This window comes from Glycine max, chromosome 4, assembly GCF_000004515.6.
Source record: "Glycine max cultivar Williams 82 chromosome 4, Glycine_max_v4.0, whole genome shotgun sequence".
NCBI lineage: Eukaryota > Viridiplantae > Streptophyta > Magnoliopsida > Fabales > Fabaceae > Glycine > Glycine max.
In genome coordinates, this window is record NC_016091.4 from 44,240,521 (window position 1) to 44,266,979 (window position 26,459).

Sequence of the window (26,459 nt, forward strand, 5' to 3'; positions counted from 1 at the left end):
TGAAAGATGTTATGCATTCGTAGTTCATACAACACAAGTGACTTTTGGGGGGACTTAACTCTAACACACAAGGTTGATGCATTGTTTAAGTGATTTTCACAACTAAATGTGTCTAGTAAAATCCCCTTGAAGACTAAAGTCCATAAACTTGCATTTATGGATATGACTTCGATGTATACCCTTGCAACGAAGATAAAAACAAAGGGTGTACCAAAGTCTGTGAAATCTACCAAGCATGAACCTTCAATGTGAGAGTGTGTCGATGAAATGCATCTGATGGTTGGTAGTTCAGGAACTCCAACTTCTGCTCACAAAGGTGAACGTGACAACAAGAAGAAAAAATGAATAATTATATGGATGAATTTCTTGATGAATTGCAATAATACATTTTGAACATTTTTTATGTCTAAGCGAATGAAAATTATGGTTACAAGGAAATTACAGCTGCACTAAGCCAAGGTCATAAGTCTTGGTCTCTCATTTGTCAAGATTTGATTCGCGAACTTTAAACATGACACTCTATCTATGTTCAATTATTTGGCTCATAAGAGAAGCTATTCGAATTAATAACCTCTTTGTATGTCGAATGTGGTCCAGTGTCCTATGAAAAGTGGATCACCATTCCCGACATGTGCTATGTCATTGCTAGTCAATATAATATTGTATTAATCTACTTATCTAGGATGCAGAGTCGGACCTTCTTTTCACTTAGGGGTCTCGTACCAACAAAGCCCCATCGCATTTCCATTGGACTTATCAATGCAAATAGCTTTGGTGTCTCTAACTCTGCTAGTGTTTTTTGTTGTAAATAATTTTACAACTGATAGTAAATTAAAGGCTTAAATAAATTTTAGGTCTTTGATATATACTCGATTTTTGTTTTGAGTCTCTAATAATTTTTTTATTATTTTGAATCTCTAATATATTAAATTTTTTGTTTCGAGTCCTTATTGTAGGTTAAGTGATGATATGATGTCATCCCAATGACAAATATATATTGGAAGAACGGTTGAGATGGTGTCAAGTCATCACTTAACTGATAAGAGAGACTCGAAACAAAACTTTTAATATATCATAGACTCAAAATAATGAAAAAATTTATCAGACACTCAAAACAAAAATCGAATATATATTAAGGATGTAATGCAAACAAGAGGTCAGAAAGTACCACTCCAATCAGATTTAGGTCCAATTTTGGATAAACTCGTCAAAAAGCACTTATGACAGGAGAAAATGTAATAAAAATGAATCAATCTTCTCTAATAAGTTAAAGGTTTAATTATATATTAGGTCCCTATGCTTACACAACTGTTATGTTTTAGCCATTACTTTTTTTTTTACAAAATAGGTAAAATAAAAAAATCATTTACGTAAAAGGTGTACGTAATATGAAAACTATTCATGGGACATGGGTGGTTTTGCTTTTTTATATCAGTTATATCTTCAATCGACATAAGAAACTAACTTTTTGTTACATAACTTGTATATATAAAATCAATTTTTTACATCAGTTATATCAACCACCTATGTAAAAAACAAAATCACCATGCCCCATAAATAATTTTCATACTACCTTTTTCATGTAAATAATTTTTGTTTTTACCTATTTTCGTAAAAAAAATATTTAGTCACTACACTTAAAAACAACTCATTTAAGTCCCTATGCATACACTTTTTAGTGCATGCTTGGATTAAAATTTGTCAAAACAACCCAAATCTTCCTTTTACAAAACTAAGTTTCAAGATAAATTTTTCATTACAAACACACTTTTGGTGCTAACCAAACATGTTACCAAAATGAGTTTATTCTCCAAAAGTACATTCAACCCCCAAAAGCACTTTTTGAATTGAAAATCAAGAATACCCTTAATCCAATTTAGTTTCTATCATCCAAAAATTTAAGGACTAAAACGGGTTAAAAAATATATGTGTAGAGACTATAAGTAATTAAAAAGTGTATGTCTACGGAATAATCAAGTAGTTTCTAGGTATAGGGACTGAAATGTAAAGACAAAATGATTAATTAAATGTAAGTTAAAAAAATTATTTTCATATGCAAAAACCAACTAGAGATCTTACCAAGAGGATTCATTTCATCCAAACCTGAATGGACAATTAAAGCTCCTTTCATGCCAAATCTATTAAATGCTTTAGCCATTTTGAAGACCTGTGCAAAAGACCATGACAAATAGCTCATTAGTTATTAGGGATGACATAGATGGAGAAAGGAACGAACAATTGGTCCTCAACCATTCAGTCTCTCCCTTTTTTTCGAGAATAAAAATATACAAAAGTAAGAAATAAAAGTAAATTTTGTGAAATAAGTGTATGAAAAACTACATAACTCATAATGCTTATGTGTCAAATACAATTACCCAATAAAACGTGTCAAATTCAATTTGTGATACAATTCTTCAAGATGAGTCTAGGCAATTTAAGAGTTTTAATTTGATTAGTAACAATCCATAGGGATGAATTATTCAAATTAATTATAGAAATCTTTAGAAGGATACAAATAAAAGATTACGAAGGAAAAAACCAGGAGCCCGGGTTCAGTTTCTTCACAGACCAATGTTTATGGAATAAAGAATAATTAAAGAAAAAAAACTAAAATAAGTTGATACTACAGAAAAGCTAACTCGGACATAGAATGTAATGTAAATCAATTACTTCAAAATCCAACCTGCTTTCAAAATTATCAATATTCACACTACAAATGTTAAAGCAAACAGAACTTTTATAATGTATTTGTTCATGATTATATATTATGTCCTTAACTCAAAATTTTCGCTTTCGAAAAACTTGCAAAGATCACACTGCATGTAAATGATATAGAGTGAAAGGAAAGTCACCTCGGTAAGATTATTTGAATGCATAATCGATCAAATCTGCATGATGGAACTTACCAAGTCCTCTGTGTATACTCCAACAACAGCAAAAGGTACATGTGCTAGATTCAACATTGGACCCAATATATTAAATATAGTTTTTATCTTTAGCTTCTTTCTTATAGGTATGACAATCTTCATTGTTGGGTGATACTTTAGAGACATCATAAACCCCATCCCAGCTTCATTCACACACCTCTTTACCCCCTAATTTGCAAAAACAGAAAAACAAATAACCAAACACATTGATCAATAACAATTTCTTTCTGTTCATGATAAATCCTATTAGTGGAAGACACGCATATATAATCAACATACATAAAAATGCATACTAGTGAACACTGTTTATATTAGAGCTTAACTAGCTTCCTTTATATATTACGGCAAAATAACCAACAAGCCCACCACTATTATTTTCTACAATCAACCAGAAATACACTACAGTGTTATACAATCTCAATTTCATTAGATAAAGTCAACATTAACCGAGAGATTAGCATTGTTTATGCAATTTTGAAGGTTTTAGTGTTGCTCTCCAATCAGACACTACTAAAAAAACTTTATTTTACATCGCACACTCTACGTCGGTCGTATGAAACCCGTTGTAGTAGTGAAAGCGGTGGCATTTACGTAAATATATAACTATTTTATGTGTTGGATGTACTGTACAACGTCGTTTGTATGAAACACCGTCTTTGTATCGTGGGCAGGGGCATTTTGGAACTTATCTAAGACGATGGCTTACTAGACACCGTCGTTGACCTAGTAACCTACAAAGACGGTGTTAGATATACACCGTCGTAAAGGCTGTGATTTATATACTTGGGTGTACCTCCACAAAGGTATTGTCTAACGAAACCAAAAGCTCCAATCGACTATGTCCCTCTTTACCACCCTCACATTGTGCCATTTCCCTAACATTGTCGCGTTTGTCGACCTCCGAACGTCATGTTGGTCCCACCGCCGCCACGTTGCCGAAGTCGTGCTCCTTTGAGTGGTGTCGCCACTTGCAACTGTTCGTCAAGGTAAGATGTTTTTTGTTTTTTGTTTTGTATTGCTCGAAGAAGTGATAGTATTAAGGGTTCACTTGCAATTGTTGAGTTGAAGAAGTTTTGTATTACTTTCGCATTTGGTATACCTAGACATGTATTGTGTGTTTAGGGTTTAGCCCCTATGCTAGGCATTGCAAGTGTAACATCCAACTCTTCTTAAATCAAAGCCAGTCGCCATTTGGTATACCCAATGCATTTGTTCAGGACCTAGCCCATCCAACTCTCTGTGTGTATTTCTGGTTCCTGTTATTAGTATGCTAGCAGCTTCCTTTTCAGTAGAGTGGGCGTACATGTATTGAGTGCTAGATTTGGTGTGCTTTTGCCCTGTGTTTTGATCCCAATGGCCTCTATGTTTGGATCCCAAGCTTATAAAGAGACATAAAATAAAGGAACAGAGGGACCGAATGTTTGTGGGAAAGAAGGGTCTGGTGCTGCATAGTAAAGGTCAGCATTTAAGATCAATGTAGATTACCCCCAGAACAACTTAAAATAATTGCGATTGTGGAAAAATGGGTCACAATGTGGTAATTCCAAATCCAAAAACCCTACCACATTGTCGACACAATTGTGGTTATGAACAAATGGGTCCCAATGTGGTCATTAAGCTTGTGTTTGATTGGGTGGAATGAAAAAAAGAAAAACTAGACAACTGAGAGTAAAAAGAGATTAAAAATAAGATTGTTTGTTTTAGAGGGAAGAAGGGTAAAATAAATAAAAAATTTGAATTAAAATTGTAAGGTAGATAAAAAAAATATTTATATAATTTCCATTTTAGACCAACTAAGAATATATTTCCTTTTTTTGTACAAAAACTTTTTTTTAATGAATAGACAAGTAATCAAGAATCGATTATATACATGTGGTAATGTTTTTCTTTAAATATACAAGGAGTATAATTGATTATGTGTAGGCATAATTGATTATGTACCTTTACAGAAGTCCATTGGTATTTCATTCTTGAGAATGTGCATTTTATTTATTTTATTTTTATCATAATTAAATTATTAGACTTAATTGTAAAATCCGTTCTCTTATCTTGTTTGTTTCACCAAATCTGCTCCCTATTTTTTAATTCACTATCTAAGTTCCCCTATATTTCAAAATTCACTATTTGAGTCCCCAAAACTAATTTTAACGGTTAATTGTTAAATTTTAAATGTTGATTAGACTAAAAAGTTGACCAGCATATTCTTAAAAAATAAAAACTTTAAAAATGTTTGAGGAAGGATTAGAACCATGGTCCTTGAAAGAAGGATTAGAACCAATATGTTAATACTATATTTTACACCAAATATTCAAATTAACACTTACTTATAATGGTAAAGGAATGTGTTTCTTATTCCAAGAATCATGATTTTAGTCATTCCTTAAATATTTTTTTTTAAAAAAAATTGTTAAGAAAATATTGGTCAATTTTCTAGTCAATGTTTAAAATTTAGCAGTCAATTAAAAAATAGGGAGAGCGATTTAATGAAACAAACAAAATAGAAAGACAAATTATTAATATTATTTCTATTTATTATTATAGTTATTATTATTATATAAAAAATAATATACGGGAGGGGGCAGCACGGATGAATTTAAGTGTATCAAAAGGAGGCCAATTTTTTTTTACATAATTATTTAAATATTTTTAACTTTTAATAAATAATAAATATAATATAAATATTATTAATTTTATGTGTAAAATTATATATATGACCCACTCTTAGAAAAAAAGTTGAACAAATATCAACTCAAACTTATTTTTCTCATAATTAGTCCTTTATTAGTATTTTTTAATTTTAATTTTTCTTTTTTCTCATATATATATATATATATGAAATTGAGAATAATTGATGAATGAAATTATTATTGTTATTAAATAATTAAATTGAATAATAATAATAATAATAATATAAAAGTAAAAGTTGTTATTGTTCATTAATTTAAATCTATCTTTTCTTTATTTACTTAATTAATAATTTTTAATTTTTCAAATAATAAAAGATAGTTACGATTTTTAATCGTCACTATATTAACTTAACTATTTTAAAACACCAATGGACATTAAAATTTCTAACACAAAATTAAAAAAAAATGATCAAAATGATATATTTCAAAAACATAAAAAATTAAAATAAAATTTTAAAACAGAATGTAACAAAGCAAAACAATTGCAAAACATAATAGACTAAACGTGATATTCTAAACACTCCACCACTATTCATTTTTCTCTTTATCTAATATTTCAACACACGCCTATTTTACACACTCCATCAACAACTTTAATTTTTTTCTGTCTCTTTCTTCCTATCACATCATATCACATATCATGCTTATGTTTTTTTTTTTCTCTTTCTTTCACTCTCTTTTTAGGTGTCAAATAACTTTTGGGTGTCAAAAAATATTTTTCTCATTATAATACTTATCATACTTATGCTTCTCTCTCTTCTATTAGGTATTTAATAGCATCACTACTACAAAAAGCAGTTTTAACATCGGCTTATTAACATTGGTTTTGTATAAAACCGATGTTAAGTTAAACGCGGTGACATATTTGTAAATAAAATATCATTCTTAACATCGGTTTCCCAAAAAATCGATGTTAATGCATACACGTTAACATCGATTTTTTAATAACCGATGTTAACTAATGATGTTAACATCGGTTTTTTAAAAACCGATGTTAACATCATTAGTTAACATCGATTTTTGAAAAACCGATTTTAACGTATGATATGTTAACATCGGTTTTCCAAAAAACCGATGTTAATATAATTTTTTTTAATTATTTGTATATTTTTAAAAAAATCATATATTGCGTTATTAATTATATTTTAATTAAAAAAATATAATAATTAAGAAACAATTATAAATTCAAAAGGTAAACATTTAAAAATTAAACTAAATTTTTAAAATGAATTTCGTAATTTTAATTTTATTATTATTTAATCAACAAAATTTGACCAGACTTCGCCATATTTTTTGTCATTTGACTAAGCAAAGTTTTTTTCTTCAATGCTTAAATGACCAACATACAAATGGAGGTGAAATTGAATATTTTGGTTATTACCAAATGCACTGTGTTAAGAGTAAATAGTGGATGCTACTAAAAAAAGAGAGTAAATAGTGTATGTTAATAATTTAATTTTTTACACTAATATTTAATAATAAATTATCATGTACAATTTTTTTCTCATGTTAGTTATCCTAAAAATTGTAGTAATAATAAATTTTAACTAATGAATGATATAAAAAATTATATGGTTTCTTTATAGAAATTAAATCTTGCGTAATTTTTTTTTTGTCAAAGATCGGTCTACCGCAAATGTCCAAGTGTAATGTGTGACTACTACCCGTGTAGGATCGGATTGATTAATTTTTTTTATTCGTAAAAGTTAAACATAAAAATATATAATAACTGTTCAACCAAGAAAAGACAAAAATAATAATTCTTTAGTCTGATTGATAAAATGATTTATTTCAATGGACATATTTCAGAATAAATATAAAATCATTGTTATTTATAAAAAATTCTAAAAATTAATTTAAGATATGATTCTTGCATAATACTAAATATATGCCATTAAAAAGATACATATTTTAAAAAATGTGATTATATCCCATGAAAATTAATCAACATTATAATGATTTGCTCAAAAAGATCCAAATTTTTAAAATTATATTGAGTTTTATAGAGTCAAAAACTTTAATTATGATGATTATTTAAAATAGAAAAAATTTATAATTTATTATATAAAAAATAATTGTTAATAATTAAAATGAAATCCAAAATTAGGATATCTATAAAAGACATTTATCGACTAATCTATCTATAAATAAGTTACAAAGTTCAATAATTAATAATAATCTTAAAAATTAACATATCTATAAAATTCAAAAATTAACAATTTTATCTATAATTTTAAAATTAAAATGAAAGATCTGCAAATTTAAATCTCAAAATTGCTAATAATTCAAATTTAAAACTTGAACTCTTCCAAGATCATGCCCACCAAAGTCATCATGTAATAAGCTATAACAATACCAAAGACAAAACAATTAGGATATCCAAATAAAGAAGTATAGCAAGGCACAGACGTAATAACTAATAAGTAATTAAGAAGTTTTAGGTTAGGTGTAACGTAAATGGCAAAATAATGAATTAAATTTATTTAAATATTTTGTTTTTTTATGAGGAATAAATGTCAGAGATATATAATAACTTATGCATTATACTCAATCAGTTAAATTAGACTCTATTAACTAACAATTTGTTTATGTATATACGAGGATTATACAAGAAAACTTTTCTTGTAATACATAATTTCTTATATAATTTTAAAACCCATCCTCTGTTTTTTGTGTGAGCAGGGACGCCAGGAAGGGGAGGCTGGAGCCTTATTATATTGTGTTGGTTATAGCTGCTGCTATATTTGGCAATTATTTGTTGCATTAGGCAATTTATACGATTTAATATTTATATAATATAAATATAATGCGGTTATCGTTCTCTCGAGGCTTAGATCAGCCTCTTCCAACTAAGTTTTGGTCTGGCCATCCCCAAGGAAATTACAATGTTACATATTAGAATAATAATTGGAAAGAAGGCAACAAATAATATTAGATCAGCCTCTTCCTCTCGATTTAATTATTAACAATCAAAATAATAAAGACAAAGCCAAAGAATTCTACACAAAAATGGTTGAACAAAAAAATCAGGTCATCCCTCTTCTTACTCCTTACAAGATGGGGAACTTAAATCTTTCACACAGGTACTTTCTCTTGGTGTTTAATTTTTCTTCTTCATCAACAAATTATTAGTTTTAGTTTTTTCGAGTAAGAGCGAGAGATCCAACCCCCAATCTTTCTCCTCTTTCTTTATTTAATCACTTAACTAATCTTATATTTCTATTTTTTTTTTCATTTAATGTATTTATAATATATAAATTTTAAAGTACATATATAAATTTTATATAATTGTGTTGCTTTTGCATCTTCAGAATCGTTTTGGCGCCACTATTTAGAGCAAGATCTTACAACAACTTTGCTCAGCCGCATGCTATTCTATATTACTCTCAAAGAGCTACCAAGGGAGGTCTTCTGATTACTGAAGCTACTACTATTTCACCCACTTCTAAATTGTACGTAATTTGCATTTAAATTAAATTAAACTACATGTCATTTTCTCACATGACGGACGGATATATGTACGTGAGTGATATTGAATTAAGGGTAATAAATTGGAGTCATATAACTATACATAAATTAATAATTAAGATTAAAATTATTTTATCGACTAAAATAGAAATAATTTATTATAACAAAGGTTTAAATGTCTTGAAAAATTAATTAATTTAAAATAAAAATAAAATTTGTAACTAAAAAATTATTTGATCCATAATTTCACTAGAATACATATTTTTAGTTGTTGAAATTAATTTATTCTACTAATCAAATATTATGTCATATAATCAATTTATATCAACTTTGAATGATTTATTTATCACGTTATTAGTTTATGTAATTTATCTCAGTATAAGAACTAAAAATATGTATTTTAATAAATTAGACGTTAAATAAAAATTATAAGAAATAAAACTAAAATTATCTAATTTGTAGGTGATAAATCACTTCTGGCATAAAATCTATTACTATTTTGAAAGTGAAAGTGAATTTTGAAACTGAAAGTGAATTTTAAAAGATTTAAACCACTTCGTGTTTCAGGAATTAAAAATAAAAAAGAAGTCGCCTTCCTCTCACTCACTCTCCCTCACTCACTCACTCTCTCTCTCTTGCCGCCGCTCACTCACTCTCCCTCGCCGCTGCTGAGACACGAAGAGTAGCTGCCATCCTCATTGTGCCGCCCTTGTCATCAGGAAGAGTAGCTGCCATCCTCACTGTAACACCCTTTATTTTTAGGAATTTCACCCTTTATTTTTAGGGAAATTGATTTCGAAATCACACCTGTAGGGACTGCGTCTCTTTAGTTAGAAAAAGAAGTCAAGAGGCAAAACCCGGTGAGAGTTGCTGTATGTTCATCTTTGCCGGTATCTTTGCTAATGTCAGAAATGCCGAAACTGGTATCTTTGCTAGCCCCGTAACTCTGTTTCTTTCTTCATTGAATTAGTTTGCTACATCTCTCTTTATGGTGAGAGTTGCTGTTTAATTGATGAATTTGGGGGTTTTGTTCGAATTGTTGTGAAAGCTTCTTAGCAGTAATTTGGGGTTTTGCTGTTTTTCCATCCCCAGTTTCTATTCCCCTAAAAATGCCTTTCCAGTTTCCAAGCTTGTTAAACAAAGCTAAACAATCAAACAAAAAAGAAAAAGGTTTTTGGCAAATCAGTATCTCATTATCGGTTGAATAAAACAAAAACAAAGCAATCCCCCGTGAAATCAGTGCCAGAACCCTTCAGAAAGAATGAGGAAAAAAGATTATTTATAAAGTTGATATGATATAGTATCAAATTATCAATATACTACATTTGCATGGACCAACACTAGATAAACAATAGAAAATACGGATTTCGATTGACAAGGTCACAAAGTTAAAGGCTTTCTTATTGTGTGAGACTCGTAGCTAATTGTATCTGCCTTTTGTTTTAGAGCATCATCATGACAGGGTGCAAAGAAAAGACTTGTGATTGGGACTAACTATCTCACGAGCCTTAATTGGTAGTGGGGCCAAACACATGGAATGGCCTGGGCATTAAGCCTCCTTAATACTAACACATGGCATAGTGATAAGTAGATAGTTTTGGTCTCACAAAGAGATGACACTATTATTTTTTGGAGTAAGCGTTTTTTACTTGATTTGTTTTCTCCAATTTCATGTTTGTCCCTCAAATGAGTTGTATGTGAAGGGAATGAAAGAGAAAATAGATAGGAGTAGAGAAAAAACAAATAGATGAAATAAATTAATGATATGATAAACAAATATATTTTAAAAAATAAAATAAAAGAGCTAAAAGAAAAATACATATATGAGTTAATTTATTTAAGCTAGATGTTATCTTATTTGGTTCACTAATCTAGTCCTTGTAGAAAATAAAAATTATAGTTAAAAACACCAATTTTTTTTTTCATGTTACTGTGGTAAGTTTTGCTGCATATATATAAAAACACATATTATTAAGGCCACACGAATTGCTCCTTGGCTGAAAGCCAAGTATTTTTAGATGCTCCATGTGGGTCCCACTATAGGTCTATTTTTTAGATGGCATAATATACTTGGACCCCTTCATTCATTTCTTTTATTTATTTTTTAATATATATGTTGATTATATTAAAATAATTGCATATATTGTATTTTGTTTGTATGAGTGTAACATCTTGCACAGGAATTTGTGTACTTTTTTTTTTTTTGCTTTTTTCATTGTTCAAAATATTATTTAAAGTTTTTTAAGAACGAAAAATAGAAAAAACATAATTTATAAAGATTAAAACCAAAATAATAATTTTGTAAGAAAAAAAAAACACTAAATTAAAAGAAGTAAAAATATATTTAATTTGCTTCGAGCTAGCTAATATCTAGTAGGTACATCCCTTGCTTTCCCTTGCACACGAATTCCCCAACCCCAATGGCCAATGGCTTCTTGTAAAATATAATACTACATATAAGCCAACTCTTAATTTATACCACAAAAAGGAATTAACATTGGGTGAGGACTAGAAAATACACTTGGTAGAAAAGGGAATGCAGGCAAAGGGTGGTCCTTGTTTTAGGTGAGAGTTGATTTTCAATTTCAATTATATTTTGCTGTAATGGGGTACAAGGTACTAGAGTGTATATAAATGGATTGTTTGGACTTAGTGGAAAGTCAAGAGAGTGTGGGTCTTAGTTTAGTCCTATGCCACGGATGGTTAACGTAATTCATGGGCCACACTTTTTTATTGGAGCATTAATTGCCATAGTTGGTTGGACAAAAAAAAGAAGACCTATAAGTATAAATTTGTCGTGTAAAATCGCAAAGAATTTAATTTTCATAAAAAATGGTAAATATTTTAATCTTTATACATTATCAATTTGAATAGATTTCTATCCTGTGAATAAATGAAAGTTTATCTTATATTTATATTATTATTATAAACTAAATAATTTATCATACGGTATATGATAATATGATTATAAAATGCAATGTAAACAGTTTTGACATTAACTTCAAACAGTGAAACCTTGTTTACTGTAAATTTTGTTGAATAGTTCTGAACAGCTGTTTTCTACTTTGTGTGTGAAATGAGAGAAAACATTGAGAATAGTTTATGAAGTCCAGCACTAGACAGATGCAGTGTGATGTTTTCCCTTTAAATTTAGGTAACAGCATAGCATAGCAATACTTGTCCTTGAGAATGGCTCCTCCATATCCCTCCCTGCTCATTCTCCTATTTTTCTTGAGAATGTTCGAATTTTTCACCGTAAGATGATGGATGACAATTTGACACTTTTTAATTTTTATCATTGGAGAACGTTAAGGACCATGTGGTCCTACGAGTGCCACGGTCAATTCCTCTTGTATGCATGATTGCAATTACCATTAACAATATCTTCTGCAAAGATACCATGAATATACTGTGTATAATTGGACGCATCCAATTCTTGGATGAAATTAATGTTGGTTGTTGGCTTAGCCAATATCTCTTAATCTATTCTCTAGTTTGGACGCATCCAATTCTGTCTGCTGTCGGATAAATGTATAAAATATTAATTTTTCTCTTATTTTCTGCATATAGTTTAATTTTGTCCCTTGTGATCTCAAATTTTCCAATTAAGGAGGCAGCAATAACTTTTCTCTTATTTTCTAATTTCTAGTTAGGTTAACGTATATAGGTGTGGATTTGGATGAAAGTGGTGTGTGACTAAAAAAGTGGGGGACCCCGTGACTGGGCCTGTCCACAGTGCAGTTTTGTGATTTTGTCAGAGGTAATAGTAGTTACTGGTGCCTGGTTATGTTATGTTATGTTATGTTGTGCATAGTCCTTTTGTTTACATACTTCCCATACAATGAGCACAATATTATCTAAAAGTTAGAAATCAAACATAGGATGTTAGACAACTATGTAACTTAATTAGTTTACATACTTTGCATTACATTTTTTATAATTGTTGTTTCATCTTAATATTCAATAACCTTTGTTGATAGCTAGTTTTTTGCTAAAACCTATTTGAAAACAAAATGCAAATGATATATGTTGTGTGTGGTGTGGTCTGATTTTAAATTTACAGGTTAAATTTTGATTTTTTTTGTAAAAATAGAGACATTATTTAAAAAAAATTCCTGAAAACAACATCGGTTTTTTGAATAACCGATGTTAACTGTCAATAGCAACACATTCGTTAACATCGGTTTTTTGAAAAAATCGAGGTTAACTGTCAATAGTAACACATTCTTTAACATCGGTTTTTTACAAACAACCGATGTTAACTGTCAACATTAACAAATTTGTTAACATTGGTTTTTTAAAAAACCGATGTTAACTGTCAATAGTAACACATTCGTTAACATCAAGAAAATCGATGTTAACTGTCAACATTAACACATTCGTTAACATCGATTTTTACAAAAAACCGATGTTAACTTTCAACGTTAATATACATTTTCTGGGTGTAATTCATATTAGCAACATCGGTTATTTATATAACCCCGATGTTGGTAATTTTACGTTAACATCGGTTTTTAAAAAACCGATGTTAACGATAATACTATCAACGTCGGTAATTTCAACATCGATTCAAAAACCGATGTTGAAAGTTATAAATAACCGATGTAGAAAGCATATTTTCTAATAGTGCATGTTAAATAGCATACGGGTGTCCATTCATCATCTTTCTAAAAAACGAGGTACAATTTCGGAACAAAGTTTCTCATGAGTTTCACTCTTTATTTCACCAGCTTTCATCTCATTATTTCTAAAAACATTACCAACATTTCTTATTTCTCTTTATTTATTTATTTCAATCATATCATATCACCTATATTTTTTCTCTCTTACTAAGTGTTGAATATTGTCTAAATAAATCTTTGATTAAAATATATTTTTTGTCCTTATATATTTGGAAATGTTTGAATTTTATTCCTACAAAATTTTCAATACATCTTTTGTTCTAGTAAAATTGTAATGTATCAAATTTTGATTTGGAGTTAAGTTCAAGTAAATTCAAACTTACATGAGAATTTATGGAAGATAAAAATCACCACAACTTACCGAAGCAAAATAAATAAGCAATGCAATTTTAATTTTGGCATTTTTTTATAATGTGACAATTTTTTTATAATTTGTATCAGTTTTCTTTAATTTGTGATAATTTTTATATAGTTTATAGTAATTTTTATCCTAAAAGATCCAACAGGTTGTAAAATGTAGTTTATCCAAATCTAACTGTGAATCAAAATTTGATATATATCAATTTTACGAGAAAAATATATATTTTTAAAGACTTTCATCTCTATTTCGGGGCAACCAAACATCAAAGAAAAGATACTTTCATCTCTTTTCATAGCTCTTTCATTTTCATCTATGCACTTTCAGTAGAACCGAACACAGGGTGAGACTCCATTCGGTAATTGGTAATTTGCATTGTGCACTAACTAACCTGAGGGCCTAAGTCCATGACCACTCCCAAAGCTTCTAATACGACGTCAGCACTTCCACACGCAGAAGAACTCAAACGCTTTCCTCGCTGCAACACCAACCATCACCTATGAAATACGGATTTTTCAGCTCCTTGTCGTGTGTCCAGTGTTCGACACGCGTCCGTGTCAGTGTCTGACACCGACACAAATACCCATATTACGTTTTACATTTTAGACATTATGAATGTTCGCGTGTCCGTGTCCGTGTTGGTGTTTCATAGACCATCATCACAACCATTTCAAATTTCAGTTCATACGCACACAGCAAATAACGCTTACACACACAGACCTTTGCAACTCTGCCACTACAAGCCGCAGCGAGAACCGAAGCACCAGTCGAAATGTTGACCGTGTTGTTGGCACCGTCCCCTCCGGTTCCCACGATGTCAACCACATCGTCCAAACCCTCTCTCTACCTTTGTCGCGTGTTTCAGCATTGCCCTCGCCAACCCTACAACCTATACAAACATAAATAACATTTGAGAACTGAAACTTTCTTTGCTTGCGGCACTACCAACCATGCACCCAAGTTACTTCTACTTTAACCATGTTTGATAAACTTCATTAGAAATACTTTTAAGACAAAAAAATAATGAGACTAGTTTCTTCCTATTAAAATGAATTCTTTATTATCTAACTATTAATTAATTTGAGAAGTTTTCTCAAATACTTTTTGTAAAAGATGAAATGACATTTATAAATTAACTAATGAGTGTTTATTTTAGTTTTTGTAAAAATCCATTTTATTTTTCTTTTTTTATTTTTTTGTTTCTGAAAGTGTTTCTAGAGAATTTTTTCCAAATAGACCCTTACTCACTTCTTCATAAGTCTCTTCTTTGGCTCTAAGAAGCACGAGAAGGGCGCTGATTAAGGCCTCGTTTGGTTCGTGCAGCAGCAAGTCCAGACATGCTTCGGCTTCCTCTTCCGATCTACCCCGGAAATCAGCGTTTCAAATTTCAATTCAGCGAGGGGAGAAATTGGAGGGCGGGAAAAGAAACGGCGTTGGAAGTTGAGGTTGGGAGAGGGAGAAGGAAGACGAGGAGTGAAGGGAGAGAAAAGAGCGTGTTCATGTGACATATTGAATAAAAAATAACTGAATTGTAACTGAGCTATTAGAACATAATCTAAACTTAAACTATTTTTCAAAATCAATTTATAAAACTGAATTATTTCAGATTCCCATCCAGAAAATTAAATTATTTTTCCTTCGAAACATGTTCTCTATACTCCACTTCTTTTGTTTTGGTTTTGGTTTTAATTTTGTGTATCTATAAAATATGTTTTTAATCTTTACATTTTCTATGAATTTTATTTAGTTTTCAAACTTTCATAACATATAATTTAATTTCTGAACTTTATAAAAAAAATATCTTTTTAGTCTATCCTTAGTTCTTATCACCAAAAGTTAAAAAATTACGTAAATTAGAAAGTAAGCCCATGAATTATCTAGAAAGCACATGACCAAAGTTATCAGACTCGTGATTTTACGTAGAATCATGGAGGTTCCATAAACTTGACTCGTAGAATCAAATCGTAAACTCGTAAGAATTTACTCAAATAAAAAAATATATTAATATTCCTTTATATAAAATTATAAGTAAATATTTCAACCCTAAATAAAATGAAAATAATAAACTTTAGCAATAATTCAATAAACTAGCATAGTCCACAATCCACACTCAATCTAACATAAATTCATACGATACAAAACTTAAGCAAACAAAACTCAAGTTATTAATGTTCAATTAAAATCTCTCCGTGAAAATTAGAATCAAGTTATTAATTTGATGCACTTGATTTGATGCAAATTTGTTTCTCAACTAAGCAAACAAAACTCAATACTCTCACTCACCCTTGATGAGTTCTATTGCAAGAATGGAAAGAGCTTAGGATCCATGAACATGGATGAATTCCTTTCTAGCATTTGGAACTCTGATGATAACAACCAAGTTAACCCACCACTACCCACCCTTGATGAAGTTGCAAAGGGTAAAAGTGTAGTAGCAATCGAACCCACCACCATTTCCCAGCCACTACCCACCCTTGGTCTCAGATCCACAAAAGCCAACCACACTACAATGAAGCTAACAATAGCCTTGCCAGGAATGAGCCACTGCTCAAAAGGCAGCAAACACTTGAGGAAATGACTTTGGAGGATTTCCTAGTAAAAGCTGGGGTGGTACAAGAATCATCATCACTATTCAAGTCTTCATTATTATATCAGAATCAAATTGGTAACATTGCAAGTAATGGACCATTGAGTGCAAGTTATAGGTTCAGGCATGTAATAAGGACAAGATCTAGTGTGTCTTGTAATGGGCTTGAAACACAAACATGTTGGCACATAATAACAACTTAGTTATAAAGGATGTCACTACAAATGACACTGTGGAAAATGTCCAAGCTTAGGAGAATCAAGTAGGAAGGGTAATAGGAAGAGGATCATTGATGGCCCTCCTGCAGTGGCAATAGAGAGAAGGTAGCGCAAAATGTTGAAGAATCAAGAATCGGTGGCACGTTATATAGTGTTTAAAGGTTGGTCAGAAAGACAATTATGACAGATACGATTATGCTTCTCAACAGAGAAAAGAGTGTACATAAGAAACAATTATGCTAAAATTATGCAACAATGGAAGAATCATTCAAGAATCTGGAAAGGAATATTAATTGTTTTTCTAAAAAGAAAATTAAGAAGACTCTAACATGCATAAAATTCACTTCATTCACCAAAGCTTGGAGCTAGGTCATGAAATGAGGGCTTTCAAGTTTCAATCTTCTGCGAAGACGAGGACCAACAGTCCAGCACGACAGCGATGACGAGGACCACCACGACACGAGTAGCTCAGCACCCAAACCAAACTTGAACAAGACAAAGTGAGTGAGTAGACAGGGTTGCGAGAATCATTTTCAGGGGGCTTTCGTACAACGCCGTTTCGGGTTTTCGTAAACCCACGGACTCGGAGCAGACTCACGAATTTATCCAAACTCGCCCGAGTCTACGCTAAATCGGACAAGTCTACTCCATTTTCGATTCTGCTTCCAATTTAACTCGTCAAACCTTAATAGAATCGTAAAATCGTACAATTTTACGATTTAAATCGCGAGTTTAACAACCATGCACATGACTGAAAGCCGCTGAACAGAAAATTATTTCCATCCACCCTCATTTTCACCCATTTTCTGTTCCTACTCAGTCACTCATTTACACTTTATTTTTCACTTATTTCTACGCATCCTATATCACAATTTTTACCCTTTTTTTTACCAAACACATCATTCAGCTTTCTAAGCATAGAACTGGAAACCATGAAATAACTTTTCGCAACAATTGGTCCATGAAATCTTACATCGAATCTCAATCTTTTTTCAGATAAAAAAATCCATTTCCTATGTCACTTTGTCAAGTGACATGATAAATGAAAACAAATTATAATCCTTCTTAACTAATTCTAAAACCTTTTTGCACAGTACTGAAGGGTAAATAATTTTACAATAATAAATTAAATTATTTTTGTACATCTCTTTAATAATACATGTACTATATGAGGCCTTCCAAGCTCCTCTTGTTTGAATCAAGTTTACAAAACTCACAACCTGGGCCACAAAACAATTCAGGCATCCATGCCCAACTCATCTTTGATGTTCTGCAATAACAAAAGAGACAAAAGAAAGTTAGCCAACACAAGATTGGAATACAAGGAATAGGTGCAGCATCCAATTTAACTCACATTTGAGACATCCTTCAACAGGTTGAGTGTTTTCAGAGCCTTTCCTGATTGTTGTGTTTCACGTGCCACAGAAACCCCTTCAGCTAGGTTACTTACACAGCCACTGACTAAGAGAGCTGCTGCGGCATTGAGAATCTAACATTTTTTTTTACAATGAAAATGTCTTAATTAAGAGACAAATACATTCATAAAAAATGAGTCAAGTTTTACAGTATACAAATATCAAAATATTATGCAGGACATAATATGAATTTCCATATTTCACCGGGACAAATTGATATGAAAAAAAAAATGTCCCTAGATGGATTGCAGTACAACAGCATTATGCATACATTCTACTCAGGGGTGACGGAAAATTATAGACACAAACAGCTTGTGTTCGTATTTCATCAACAGGTCAACTTTCAATTGGCTAGCTAAGATGCAACATGTTCTATTCTGGTAAAAAAATATTGAAAAAAAAAAACTTTCAAGGTAGGTTTATTGGCATGATTCCATGGTTAGAACTTAGAATCAGATGTACAAGGTCATAACAAAATATGAAGGTTAGAAACAAAATAATTTGCTCAAAATTTGAATGTAACAAAGCCAGACTAAGAAGGGAACAAGTTCCATCTCAACCGAAAATTCATAGAATCCCAATTGAAGTAACATTAAAAGCATAATTTATATTTTTCATTCCAAGGCCAGCACCTTCCCATGACTTAACACAAAGATATCATCCTCTCAGCTCCTAGAAATAGTTAAAACAACAAAGAAGAGAAAAGATACTCACCAAAGCATCTGCAATTGGCCCTCTCTCTCCACCTAGAACACGCTTCAAAACCTCTGCATTGTATTCTGGACCACCACCTTTTAAGCTTTCAATATTGCACCGTGGAATGCCAAACTCCACTGTTCCAATAAACAATCTGATATAAAGAGTCCATTCAAATATGCATATCCAATAAAAGATCCATTATGGCACCCAATTAGTAGCATGTGAGCTATATTAATTTACTACATAACAAAAACAGATAAAACCATAGATTAATAAGCTTACAGGGATCAAATGCAAACTTATCAACCCTGTCAGCCATAACATCAAGCACTATACCAGGTCCTGCATGAAATGCACACAAGAGATCAGAAAGGACCACTCCAATCAGATTTAGGTCTAATTTGGATAAACTTCTCAACAAGCACTTATCAGAGGAGAAAAAAAGGTAATAAAATGAATCAACCTTCTCTCATAACTTTTTTAGAAGTTCTCTCATCCAACTTTTTCAAAAGTTGAAGTACATAACCTTACTTTAACTTGTAATAGGAGAAGTTTGATACATTTTACCTCCCTATTTCTTCACCCATAGGCTCTTGTGGAGAAGTTTATCCAAACTAGGCTTCACATACATATAACTTAAAAAAATTATTTCCAGATGCAAAAACAAGCTTGAGATCTTACCAAGAGGACTCATTTCATCCAAACCTTCAGAGTGGACAACTAAGGCTCGTTTCATGCCAAATCTATTGAGTGCTTTGGCCATTTTAAGGACCTATTCATAAGACCATGAAAAAAAGCTTATTAGGGATGACATAGATGATAGATGGAGAAAGGCAGAAACAGTTAGTCTGTCTTCTTTTTTTTTTCTCAAGGAAAAGATACAAAGGTAAGAAACAAAAACAAATGTCTGGGGAATAAGTGTATGAAAAACTGCATAATCCATAATGTTAATTTGTCAAATAAAGTTCCCCATTAAAACATGTCAAATTCAGTTTGTAGTACAATCTCTTCAGTTGAACAGGATGAGTCTAGGCAGTTTATAAGGTTTAATTTGAGCAGAGACAATCTCTAGGGATGAAAATTCAACCAATTGGTTATAGAGATCTTTAGAAGGCTACAAAACAAAAGATTGTGAAGGAAAAAACCAGGAGACAGAGTTCAGGTTCTTGACATACCAAATGTTTATGGTATAAAGCAGAAAAAAAGACTAAATTAAGCTGATACTATGGAAAAGGGTTGAACTTGTACACAGATAAAATTTCAATGTAAACCAATTCAAAATCCAACCTGCTTCAAAATTATCAATCTTCACACTGCACATGTTAGACCAAGTAGAACTTTTATATATTATCCATTCTTTATTAGATATTCTATCCTTAATTCAAAATTTTTGCTTTCTAAAAACTTGCAAAGATCACACTGCATGTATGATATAGAGTGAAAGGAAAGTCACTTCCAGTAAGATTATGTTAATACATAACCGATCAAATATGTATGACAAAACTTACCAAGTCCTCTGTGTATACTCCAACAACGGCAAAAGGGGCATGTGCTGGATTCAACATTGGACCCAATATATTGAATATAGTTTTTATCTTTAGCTTCTTTCTTACAGGCCTGACAATCTTCATTGATGGGTGATACTTTGTAGACATCATAAACCCCATCCCAGCTTCATCCACACACCTCTTCACCCCCTAATTTGCAAAAACACGCAAAAAAAAATTACCAAACACATCTATCAATAATAATTTCTGTTCAACAAATGCTATCGGTGCTTCATCCACACACCTCTTCACCCCCTAATTTGCAAAAACACGCAAAAAAAAATTACCAAACACATCTATCAATAATAATTTCTGTTCAACAAATGCTATTGGTGGAGACACACACATACACATACAAAACCTAAAACATTAGAGATTAACCATCCTCCTTTATATATTAAGGCAAAATAACCAACAAGCTCACCACTATTATTTTCTGCAGTTAACCAGAAATACACTGCAGTATTGGAAAATCTCAATTTCAAAATTAACAGAGAGAATAGCATTGTTAAATGTAATTTGCAAGGTTTTGAACTGGAGTGGTGGTAACACTTGAGGCTTTTTCACGATCTTTGATATTAAAAAACAGGACAAAACACGGATGCATTTCCCCAGGTACTTTAGTATTGTTCTCCAATCGGGGTTATTGTATCGTATCGTATCACCTCAATGAAATGCATAGCAAAGGTTTGCATCAAATATCAACAAGCATAGATTACTCCCAGAACAACAACCTAAAATAATTGTGGTTGTGGACAAATGGTCGCAATGTAGCCATTGTGACTCCAAAACCAAACCCCTAGTACATTGCCGACACAATTGTGGCTGTGAACAAATAGATCCCAATGTGGTCATCAAGACTCAAGTTTGCAATTGATATTTTGAACTAACCTGTGGACCTAAGTCAATGACCACTCCCAAAGCTTCCAACACATCGGCACTCCCACACGCAGAAGAACTGGAACGGCTCCCTTGCTGCAAATAGATCACCATTGTTTCAATCACATCATTTCAATTCACACACTGCAAATAACACACACAGACCTTTGCAACTCTGGCACCGCAAGCCGCGGCGAGAATCGAAGCACCGGTCGAAATGTTGACCGTGTTGGCACCGTCCCCTCCGGTTCCCACGATGTCCACCACATCGTCCAAACCCTCCACCTTCGTCGCGTGTTTAAACATTGCCCTCGCCAACCCCACAACCTAGTAATCCACGAAAACAAAAAAACACATTTGAATCAATTTGAGAAAACTGAAACTTTGCTTGCATCAGAACAAAGGTTACTACTACTTTACTTCTTCATAGGTCTCTCCTTTGGCTCTGAGAAGCACGAGAAGAGCGCTGATTAAGGCCTCGTTTGGTTCGTGCAGCAGCAAGTTGAGACACGCTTCGGCTTCCTCCTCCGATAAATCCACTCCGGAAATCAGGGTTTCAATCACCTGCTACGCACGGCGTTTTCAATTTCAGTTTCAATGAATGGAAATAAAAAAGAATAAGGAATTGAAGACCTGGGGGAGAGAGTGAGTAGACGAGGCGGCATCAGGCGAAACGGCGACGTTTTCGGAGGCAATCACGGTCCGGTGAGTTAACGGAGAAATTGGAAGGGAAAAGAAACGGCGTCGGAGAATGGGGGAGGAAGAAGGAAGAAGGCGAGGATTGAAAGGAGAAAATAGAGCGTGTGCTTGTGCCATATTGACGATGATGGTTTTGGAGTTGGGAGTGAATAAGTAAGTGAGGGGCAGAGAAATGAACACTGCCTGAATGAACGGGATTTGGTCGGAGATGATATGTTGCTGTCTCGTTCGTCCCCTCTCGAAATGGCAGCAAAATCAGCAGGTGATTTGTGAGATGTCACCCATAGTTTATTGGGAAAAATCTTGATTCCTTTCTATGGAAGGAAAGTAAAGATAGGGGATAAACAAATGGGGATGTTTTTTGAGAGGACGGATTTATTTGGCTTTATTTACTCCAATTTCTTTTTATAAGGTTAATTTTCTCAACTCAATTTTCATTCATGAACCCCAGGCACTTCGTCAAATTTACCTCCATAATTTTTAGAAACTTACAAATTTTATTTTGGTAATTATAATTCCAACATAATTGAACTTTTTACTCTTTATTTTTTTTTGTATATTTTATCTCCAATTTTTTATTTTTCATTTATTTTTAGATGAATTTTATTCTATTTTTTTTGCTTATTAACGGATAATTAAGGGACAAATGACAGGAGAAAAAAATTGTAATTTTTTTATAAAAATTAGTGTAAAATACATCAAATTAATTTATAGTAGATAAAATTTATTAAAATATAAAAGTTGGAATAAAAATTGCAATTAAGAAAAAAATATTATATTCAATGCCCCTTAACATATATGTACCAAATACAGAAGGCAAACATATATATTCTTTTCATTTTAAAACTATTATCAAAGTCAATGCACATATTAAAAATTTTAATTAATGTAAGATATTGATATACCTTGACTAAAATGCATTATTAATTAATTAAGAGTATAATTTCTATTATTATTATTATCAATGTAAAAAAAATATTTTCATAATTTGAACATTGAAACTGATATATTATTAATTAAACGTTTGAGATTATTTGTATATATATGCATATTCTTTTTATTATTAAAGATTAAAAAACTAATACATCTAAATTATATATTTAAAAATATAAATATGATTTATGTGATTACTAATATTTACTTTTATCGTGACAGTCTAGGATCGTTAGAGAGCTCCACATAATGGTATGTTGAAGTGTAATGTTGTTGTCAGTTTATTTAAAGATTCAACCTAAATTTGGTTAATTTGGTCTTTATATCAGCATGGGTCGGATGACTCCTAGGATTCCTTATTCTGGAATATCATGTTTTTTTGTCTTTCCATCAATGTTTTTTAAGGTTAATTTTGTTAGAAGACAAGTCAATGGTTCATGCTCTTTTTAGAGTTGCATCATCTTTATCTAGTTTTCATGTTTTGTAGTTAATCATCTTCACTCTTGTATTATTTATTTTTTTTTATTAATAAATATTAATGGTTAATTTATTAATTTTTTATTAGTAAGGAGGAATCAAATACATCACCTTTTCTTATTTTCCTTTTTGGATTTTTATTTGATTATTAACGAGAAGCCATAAACTTATTTATGTAAAAAAAAAAAGAACATAAAAGCAATTTAAAAAAGAGAAATAAGATAGAAGAAAAACCAGATGTATGAGTATAATTAATTTTGTTATTATTTTTGTCGTTGAAAATTAATGAAAATGTACGGTGTCCTACATTGATATTAGGGTCCATCTATTGTCATTCTAATAATTTATTACTGATTTTTAAACTGTTAATTATTTAAAGTCTTCAGTAAAAATAATAATTAAAGATTATAAGCATAATTTTAAAATTAATTAAATGACGTTGTCGTTTACTTAATCATGGCACCTGCTCCCCGTTGTCGCATCACATGCATAACATTTTTTATGTACGATACTCAGATTTTCCTTAACTTGTTTTGGTGTTAGTTAATTAATTAAAAATAGGGTTTATTTTAGTAATTAGAGTATATTTTTAATGGACATTTTTATTTTAATTTTTTATTAAATAAATACTACGGAGTTAATTGTCCAGTCTTATATTTTATTTAACTTTTTTCTCTTCTTTTTCTAATATTTTTTAAAATATAAAGAATCAAGAAGTGCCTCTTTATTTTTTTAGATTGCACTTATTGTATATTTTTATGTTCAATAAAAAAGAAAATATTTATTATATTTCAAATGAAAAATCATTTAATATTTAACTTTTAATTAGTAATGAAAAATATCTCTCTTTCTCTTAGATTGCATTTAATGTATATTTTTTTAAAAGAAAAAATAAAATATTTATAACTGAGCTAATGGCTTTACTTAGAATGAAAGTTATACATAGTACATAACATAAACGGAGAGCCAAATTGCAAATATATTTATTATTTGTAAATTAGTATATATAAATTAGTAATATATATTTGAACAAATTATAGTAACATCTCTTAAAATTTTGTGTAATTATACAAGCATTCTTTATTTTTTTTTTATGTCAGTGTAATATTTTAAAAAATATAAGAAAGTGTTGGTATAATATTTTCAAACTTAAAAGGGAGTTAGTATAAAAAAATCAATAAAGATAGAGTTATATTTGATAAAAACTCAGAGAGTATTGTTGTAATTTACTCACTTATATATATGTTTCACTAAAATTCATATTTACCCATATTTAAAAATAAAAAATGGATATAGTAATATATATGTTTCACCAAAAAATATTATATTTACATCATATATTTTCGATTAACCTTAAGTTTAAAAAACATTTCTCATTTAATACTTTTTCATATTTAAATCATAAAAAGGTGTACCGATATTACATTAGTCCAACAAAAATTTGGGATCAAATACTTTAAATAAGACATTATAGACCCACTAATAAAAAAAAATATTAGACTTGAATCATATAGATGAAAAATGAAGTCGGAGAAGAGATTTCATTTGTATCTAAGGTTATGATTAATAAACTAAAGTGATAAGTTAGCTGAAAGGTTTAAAAGTTATTTAAAAGGTTAAAAGGTATAAATTAGGAGTTGAAAAGTTAAAAAGTAAATGATAAGTTAACTAATAAATAAATGTCAAATGATATACAAATATATATTTGATATTTAAATTTTTTTTTTACTTATCATCTTAAAAACTAGGATAATAATTTTTAAAATTTTGTATTATAAAAAAAACGGTAAAACTAAGATTTTCATTTGTCTATATATTTTAAATTTTAAACTATGAAATAATAAAATAATTTAATTCTTTTACCGTTATATTGTAAATAAAAAAATTATTAATTTTATAATGTTATAATTGATAAAAAAATATTTAAAATAATTTAAAATGTAAAAATTAATTAAATTAGATGCTAACTATTGAAATTAATAGTACAAAATAAATTATCATTTTAATCTCAAATAGACAAAAATACTCTTAAAGTAATTTTAATGTGATATAAACAAAATGAGTTTATTTTGAAATTAATTATATTTTATAAACTGATTTACGAAAATTTAAACTAAAATTAAAAACTGTTGTGAATTTTAAAAATTTTAAAACTTAAAACTAAAAATCACCCCAAACCATGTCTAAGTTTCCTAACCCACTATTCCCGAGAAATAAAAAATTTATCTCCTACCAAACATCCCCTTAAAGTTAAAATTTAATTATGACACTTTTTATTCTACTCAGACTAACTTAGAATTTTCATTCTCAAGACTAAATTGTCATAGTTAAGGATGTTCAAAATCGAACCAAATTGATTAAAAAGATCATAAATCACTTAAATAAAAAAAATCATAAAATAAAAAATTTAAACACCACATATTTTTTGTGATTTGGTTTGATTTCCGATCTTGTTATAAAAAATAAAACAAGCTACATGTTATAATTATATTGATTTTTATAGTGCTAATTAATAATAATTATTAAATATTTATTATTTTCCCTTGATTTTATAATCAAGATGCATATTTTACAATCATATGTTAAAAAATGCTAATATTATTAAAAAAAATAGTGTTAAATATCAAGTGATACACAAATTACTATTATGTTACAAAAATAGTTAGTAATGTCATTTTATATTAATGCTAAATTGAAGTAAAAATAATAATTTATAACTAAAATATGATAAAACAAAATTTAATAAAAAATAAATAAATTCATTTTAAAAATAATATAACATAATAATTATGTAAGTTTAATTAATAGATTTTAAATTAAGATAATATATTAAAAGAGTATAAAATTGGAAAATCAAACCAAATCAAACCACAAAATTTATAA

The 26,459-nt window shown here is 30.2% G+C and overlaps 1 protein-coding gene, 1 long non-coding RNA gene and 2 pseudogenes across 5 annotated transcripts; 2 read left to right on the plus strand and 2 right to left on the minus strand.

The window, feature by feature from the left end:
• Positions 1–1,962: 1,962 nt before the first annotated feature.
• Positions 1,963–16,363, minus strand: LOC100800607 (anthranilate phosphoribosyltransferase, chloroplastic-like; annotated as a pseudogene).
• Positions 9,678–13,131, plus strand: LOC106798433 (uncharacterized). 2 transcript variants are annotated; one of them, XR_001388016.3, is made up of 2 exons: positions 9,678–10,005; positions 12,732–13,131. It is a non-coding gene; the product is annotated as an uncharacterized lncRNA (long non-coding RNA). The 2 variants fall into 2 exon arrangements; XR_001388017.3 differs by having other exon boundaries at positions 12,736–13,131.
• On the plus strand, positions 16,362–17,111 carry LOC121174741 (ABSCISIC ACID-INSENSITIVE 5-like protein 1; annotated as a pseudogene).
• Positions 17,112–18,024: 913 nt separating this feature from the next.
• On the minus strand, positions 18,025–22,542 carry LOC100794615 (anthranilate phosphoribosyltransferase, chloroplastic). Of its 3 annotated transcripts, none has more exons than XM_003523036.5 (10): positions 22,101–22,542; positions 21,888–22,031; positions 21,633–21,794; positions 21,480–21,563; positions 20,550–20,738; positions 19,723–19,813; positions 19,324–19,383; positions 19,057–19,175; positions 18,282–18,416; positions 18,025–18,197 (listed from the first exon to the last, which is right to left on the minus strand). In XM_003523036.5, the coding sequence occupies exons 1-10, from the start codon at positions 22,281–22,283 to the stop codon at positions 18,165–18,167; spliced, it is 1,200 nt and encodes a 399-aa protein (XP_003523084.1). In that variant the 5' UTR covers positions 22,284–22,542; the 3' UTR covers positions 18,025–18,164. The 3 variants fall into 3 exon arrangements, with proteins under 3 accessions (XP_003523084.1, XP_014630278.1, XP_040870855.1); XM_014774792.3 differs by having other exon boundaries at positions 21,888–22,034; XM_041014921.1 differs by lacking the exons at positions 18,025–18,197; positions 18,282–18,416 and having other exon boundaries at positions 19,057–19,192; positions 21,888–22,034.
• Positions 22,543–26,459: the final 3,917 nt, after the last annotated feature.

What these genes read in the sequence shown, in the direction of transcription:
- LOC100794615 (XM_014774792.3), bottom strand. Translation starts at nt 22,283, where the DNA reads ATGGCACAAGCACACGCTCTATTTTCTCCTTTCAATCCTCGCCTTCTT. An exon ending in GGATGAAATGAGTCCTCTTG is followed by an intron (nt 19,384 to 19,722) that starts GTAAGATCTCAA and finishes CATTTCATGCAG; the next exon opens with GACCTGGTATAGTGCTTGAT. An exon ending in GGCCAATTGCAGATGCTTTG is followed by an intron (nt 18,417 to 19,056) that starts GTGAGTATCTTT and finishes AAAAAATGTTAG; the next exon opens with ATTCTCAATGCCGCAGCAGC.